This window comes from Labrus mixtus, chromosome 5 (genome assembly GCF_963584025.1).
Source record: "Labrus mixtus chromosome 5, fLabMix1.1, whole genome shotgun sequence".
NCBI lineage: Eukaryota > Metazoa > Chordata > Actinopteri > Labriformes > Labridae > Labrus > Labrus mixtus.
This window is the reverse complement of record NC_083616.1, coordinates 4,342,365-4,348,845: the sequence shown is the minus strand read 5'-3', so window position 1 is coordinate 4,348,845 and position 6,481 is coordinate 4,342,365. Positions and strand designations below refer to the sequence as shown.

Below are 6,481 nucleotides of genomic sequence, written 5' to 3'. Positions count from 1 at the left end.
TCATTGGACAATACAGCGTATACGTCACGGGTGGGAGTAGGGACTCGTGTTTTTTTTTTTTGTCATGTAAATACGCTCCAGTGTTCATGTCGCAGCACGGATGTTCCCCTACTTATTTCAACACCCATAGATACATCATTAATACATCCTAAGATACATTAAGTAGTATGATCTTTGATGTTTTTCTCCTTTTATAAACAGGAAGTACAGGAACAAACGCAGGTGATTGGAAACACAATTTATTACAAAATAACACAATCACTGTAATAGAGCATGTTTGAATGAATGGGTTTGTCAAAACAAGTCTCAAAATACAGTTTTCTGTAAATGGGACTCATAAAACAATAAAAAAAAAAATTCCTTGGATTGTTTACAAAATAGCTATCCCACCAAAACACCACAGTCCTTTAAGAAGACACTTTATCAAAATACTTCTGTAAAACATTAGTGTAGTTTTAGAGTAGGGATAAACAGTTTTCTTTTGCCTTATTAGTTCCCTATTGCACGCTGAGGAACCTCCTTTTCTTCGCAGTGTGTGTATATGCATGGTGACGCCACTCGACATCTGCGGTGCTCTCGTTCTCCAGGGTGCCGAGTTTGATCATATACACTAAGAGAGAAGGAAGAACAGATGCAAACTTCTTACACATCAACATTTAGAAGCAGTGCACAACAGAGAAATTAGACCCAACATTTTCTACAGACACACAAATAACTGTTGCCTTAAAACCAAAAACCTTATTTTAAGTCGGTTATTGTTCTGCCGTATTCATGAATCGTTACCTCATTATAGATAAAGTTCAGTATTATTGTATTCATGCACTGCAATTCATTGTCAGTTTGTACCTCTACATTTCTTTTTATGTAACCCTCATTCATGTAATAAGCACCGCTGTGAGGAGTCATGATGTTGGGAAGCAGCGAGTCAAACTCAACGTGGTGGCTGAAGGCAAACATCTCTTGAGCTGGGAACACACCAGGTCAAGCATGGGGGGTCGGGGCTGTCAGATAGGGCTTTCAAACTTGCCGAAAACTCCTGATAAACTCCTGATATTTCCAGGAGGAGCAAACAGCGTAATTTTTCACTCAGACTTCACCTGGAGTTTCTCCTGCCAGACCCCTTGAATAGATATTCAGGAGAATATCTGGAGCAGTCGTCCTGAAATGGTCTAGATATTTTCAGGAGTGCATTATGTGAAAACGTTTAGTGAGAGTCGGTAGCTCTGCGTTGAGGAAACAACTGTGTCCGATCTGCTAGGGGCTAGTCGGAGGCTTTTTTTTTTTGCCTGATTCAACATGTAGAATCGATGGCACACAGAAGTCTCTTCTCATGTACTGCCAGAGCCTTTGGACATTTACTCAAGCCGAGGCAACTACAAAGGCGTTCATCGGAAAAATGATGAACGAGTGTACAAAGCCTGCTATTTGTATTCTCAACAGGACGTCTCAGCTCGTTCTTTGTCGTCCGTTCAGTGTGTACCAGCCTTCAACTGATCAGTACTTACATTTCATCTCAAACCTGGGTCCTACTTCTGTCAGCTCAACGTTCTTATGGTCTGTTTTTTTGTAGGTATGATGCCTGTGATTAAAACAACAAAAATAAACATATTATTAACATTATTTATGTCCAAAGCAGAAATATCTGTAAGTCATCTGCATCAGGAGAGTCCTCTCACACTGACCTGAAAGTGATGAAGTCTTCTTGGTTGGCGAATGTGATTACACGCCGGCTGTCCTCCTTCGGCACTGGAAAGAGATACTTGAGGATATTCGATACCTGTACAAGCAGAATTAATTAGTTGTAGCGCAAACAAGCGATGAAAGAGAATATCAGTGTCGTGTCTGCAGCGCTTCACTCACCCTCTTGCCGAGTCGTGAGGTGAAGTTGTGAAAAATGAGGTGAGGGTAGGCCTCCGACATCGTGCCTATGTCTGGAACATCGTGCCTCATCACCACGTTGTAGAGTGTGAAATAAGCCGTGGGTCCAAATGGTAGGTGGCACACCACAAGGCCATCTGTAAAATATACGAGAAAAAGATCAGACACTTCATGTGCAGATTCATTCTACTGTCTTTCATTACAGGGGGGGACTGACTCTGTTTAAAATCACATTACTTTCTGATTGTCCTTTTACTGCCCGTCAGACACAGAAGTGAGATTTATAAAAAAAAGGTAAAGTTTTAGGGATTTATTTACAGAAAAGCTTTTCAAATTCCAGGTTATTAAAGTAAAGATCAAATAATTCAATCTTCCAGTTTGTGAAAAAAGTTTGAATGTTCCTTGAAGGCTCTTTCAATCTCATATGAAGTGCTTAAATGTCTATGGATACAGCCAACTAAAGAAAGTGATTCACATAGACGAGCTGCTCGCATCAGATTTTAAACTCTGCTGCTCACTTACAAATCAGCGACAACATCGGCTTCTTTTTCCCTGAACTCTCTCATCCAGGTCTACACTCCCTCCCGCCCACTGGTCTGATCCAAACTTCACAACAGGGGCCCTAAATCTCTAGCTACTCTTCTCCTCTGTCGCCCCCCGGTGGTGAAACGATGCCTAACTCCATTTAATCTGTCCCTTTGCAGCTTTAAAAAAAAGTCCCGGCTCTACATGAACACCTACACACTTCATGATATTGATGTTACTGATGACGACGATGATATTTAGGATGATTTTGATGATTGTGTTGTTCTTACTCTCTGATGTTCATCTCTTTTGATTATGATTATAGTGTTTGCTTTATGCATTGTAGAAATAAAATGCATATTTAAAGAATAGGAAAAGAACAAGCAGGTTAAAAGGTTTCCAACTATATTTTTAAGCATTCAGTTATATAAGTATTTACCCTAAAATGTAATTTTTTTCTCCCTGCAGAGGCCGTCTCATCAAATCATCCCTTGATTGGGTGAATCTACTGAACACCAGATTTTAACGTCTCAGATTTTCTTCACTGATCTCTCACATTCTAACCCCTTTATATACTACTTAGAATTAGTCTTTTCTTTTTTATGTACAGGAACTAGGACTGTAGCTTTCACAGTGCTTAGTTCTTGTGGTTACTGCTTATGACTTCCTGCTCCAAAACAAAAGCCTTGTTCACACTTGCACTGTAATTTGAAGTCAGAGTGAGTTGATGATAAGAACGCAACAGTTTATAAATCAGGAGAATTCACCTCTAGTGAGTGGGAGAGGGTGATTACATTCCTTAATTGTGAATGGTGCACAAACATAGAATGTCTGCACACGACTCATGCTTATCTCTGTTTATCCAGGACGCTCTTGTAAAAGAGATTCTTAATCTCAATGAGACTTTTACCTGGTTAAAAATCCACTTTTTTGTCCTTTTTACGTCATGTCGTCAGGAGTCCACCTTACCCCCCCTCCCGTCCATGTGTGAACAACCAGATCAGGAGGATTTCAGAGGCAGTCCTCCTGAAACCCTCAAGACATTTTCAGGAGTGCATGTGTGAAAACGATGAAGTAAAGAGACGTACCTGGCTGTCCTCTTGTTTCATGAATGATGACGAGGTCTGTGACGTTGTTGGCTTTGCAGGCTCCCACAAGAGCAGCGATCTCGTGGTTTCCTCTGTTCATACGCTGAGCTCCAGGGAACATCAGCTTCACCTCCTGTAAGGAGATTCATACGCTGCACTTTAATCTATGCACTCATCTCAGTATTCTATGTTGTCAATGCAAACTTAGATAGTCAGCTTTTCATTATCAAATGTTTACTGCAGTAGACATCAAGACGTTAAAGGATGCACACTTCTCCTCAGGCATGCAGTGCTGACTGGCTGTAAAGCATTGAGATTAAAGCTCAGTATGATTTAGAAAAAACTTGCTTTTACAATAGAAGATCCAGTGACTAAATTCATATCATTCCCTCTGTGCCAACTAATCATACAAGCAGCTTAATTATATGTACGCTCATCAACGTCAGGTCCATTCATTCCAATAAGATCAAACAGAACGCACACCTGAAATCATTGAGTGCTTGACAAAAAAAAAACACAGAAAGAAGACGAAGGCCCTGTGTCCACTCAGCTTTTTTTTTCCGGGCAGAAAAAAAGTGCTGGCTGTGCGCTTGGGAGTGTTTGAATGAAGCATGTGTGTACTGAGGAGAAAAGTGCTGCACGTCCCCCCTGTCTCTATGACAACAGCTTGTTGACAATGGCCGCTGTATGACCGACACTGTTCCGTTACTTTTTACTACATGTTTTACATTTGACACAATTTATTTCCAGATCGGACACGGAGCAAAGAGGATGTGGGTACTAAGACACGATCTGTGGGCGGCAACACTCCAGGGAATATCACACAGCCCCTTCCTGGGTGTTTTGCTTGTTTCTGTGGGCGGCCTGCTGCTGCAAATGCTCTCTGCTCATTGACATTTGTTTTGACAAAAAGACACTGGCGCTCAGCCAAAAAACGCTAGGTGAATACGGGACCTTAGTTCACACACCAGAAGTTGTTCCAATGAACATTTAATGAAAACAATCACCTCATGTGATGTTTGGGGTCCCAGCCCTTCATCAGACATGAACTTTCACCGTCTCAGATGTCTGATGAAGGGCTAGGGCCCGACACATCACATGTGGGGATTGTTTCCATTAAAGCTGCTTTCATTCCACCACAGAGGAAGCGACCTGACCTTGGCAAACATTTTGAGTCTGGAGCTCGGGTCCCTGGACGTGGTGACCATGACTTTAGGGTCTTCAACTCCGGCCCACTTGTACTCATCGTCCATGTGTGAGCTAACCCCTGTAGAGGAGATGAATATACACAGTTGGATGAAATCTAAATGAACTGTGAGTATCAGGTATGATCAGGTATATGACATGATGTTATAATATACTTGCCTTCTGCCCCTTCGTCGTCATACTCCAGCAGGGACTGGAGCTGCAGAGCGTCTTTGCGTACCTCGGTTGGTAGAAGACGATTTTCTGCAGAGAGATTAAAAAAAACATTTTGTTCATCAATAATTTGTTTACACTGTTTGCTTATAATAACATCAAGTAAACATCAAGAAAAATGGGAACTAATGCTTTATGTTATCCTACCATCAAGTGCGCCCTTCAGCTTCTGTTTCTTCTCCTCAATGGTCCGGAGCCGGTCCTCTTGTGCCTTCCTGTACAGGTACTCTCGTCTCAGTCTCACCTCCCGACGAAGCTTTAACAACATTTCATCAAGAACCTTACAAAAACAATCTCAAGATCTACGTTTTACTCTCAGTCAGTGACTTCAGAGAAACGATAACACTGGTAGGCGGACAACGCTTTAGTCAAGTTTGAATTCTGATTTTGTCTTCCCACGGTCACGACAACAAGATAATCTAGAATAAACGATTACTGCGCTGCATACTCATTTCAGTCCAGACTGTAGGTTTTGTCAGGTGTGGTAAATGTATTTAGTATTTTTGCCAAGTGAGATGTAATGCTCTGAATATTCCTACTGTTCTCTTTTTAAATATGCCAATTAAAGCACTTTGAATTGCTCTATGTAGAAAATGTGCTTCATAAATCAACTCGCCTGGCCATTAAGCACTAAAGTTTAAACCTATTTTAACCAAAGGGCTGCTCAGACATGAGTTCATACCTTAATATTTACAGTGCATGGTTAATGTCGAATACAGGTGTCTCGTTTTCTTATCTAATAAAGCTCTTGATAAACCACGTTTTACATGTCAGGGGATTTTTCTGATTAACCAGACTTTTAAAGCCAGTTCTTGTTTTTTCACTTGGTGCCACTTCCTGTGTTTGTTTTCCTCCTTAAACCACACGGGAGAATAAAAGCTAACTTAGATTTTAATATGTTATGAGCTTAGGAAACTTTACAGTACATAAAAGACCGTTTCTGTGCCCAGCTTGAGCAACAACTCTGAGCAGACTGTGATGCTAACATCAGACATGCCGCCGCGTTATCTGTAACGTTCTATCTCACGGTACCGTTACCATGGTTACTAATACACCTTCTCAGTGCGCGAGCGTTAAAGCTGTCGCTAAATAGAATAACATTCAAATGATAAATTCAATCATTTCTCAACTTACCATGATTGTTCTTCAGGTCAACGCTGGCTAGCACGCAGGCGCTACACACATGGAAACACAGGGACCTGGGTACAAGAGTGTCTCTGATTGGCTGATAGAGGAGCCAATCAGAGCGCTCATACTTCTTCTTCTTCTCTTTATTCTTTGGAGTGGATTAAAAGGTGTATACCGCCACCTACTGTAATGGAGTATTTAGAAGGGAGCCAGTTTTACATGATTAATTTACAAAATGTAAAAAAATAAAAAAAAATAAGTGAATAAATAATAACCAATGTATTCATGTTTTATCTTTGTCTACATATTACCTTGTAAAATGTAAACATGTAATGTACACATATATTTTATGTTCTTTAAAATAAAAAGGTCATGACTTCTTTTTCTCTCACACTTTATCCTCATTTGTTCCCAGCGAGAATCCCCTCCATGTTTAGTCTCGT

General features: G+C 40.7%; 1 protein-coding gene across 1 annotated transcript; it reads right to left on the bottom strand.

Annotated features, from left to right (window-relative positions):
• Positions 1 to 223: 223 nt before the first annotated feature.
• Positions 224 to 6,162, bottom strand: imp4 (IMP U3 small nucleolar ribonucleoprotein 4). Its single transcript, XM_061037374.1, has 9 exons — positions 6,045 to 6,162; positions 5,058 to 5,166; positions 4,857 to 4,940; positions 4,649 to 4,758; positions 3,492 to 3,624; positions 1,861 to 2,015; positions 1,683 to 1,777; positions 1,506 to 1,579; positions 224 to 610 (listed from the first exon to the last, which is right to left on the bottom strand). The coding sequence occupies exons 1-9, from the start codon at positions 6,045 to 6,047 to the stop codon at positions 498 to 500; spliced, it is 876 nt and encodes a 291-aa protein (XP_060893357.1). The 5' UTR covers positions 6,048 to 6,162; the 3' UTR covers positions 224 to 497.
• Positions 6,163 to 6,481: the final 319 nt, after the last annotated feature.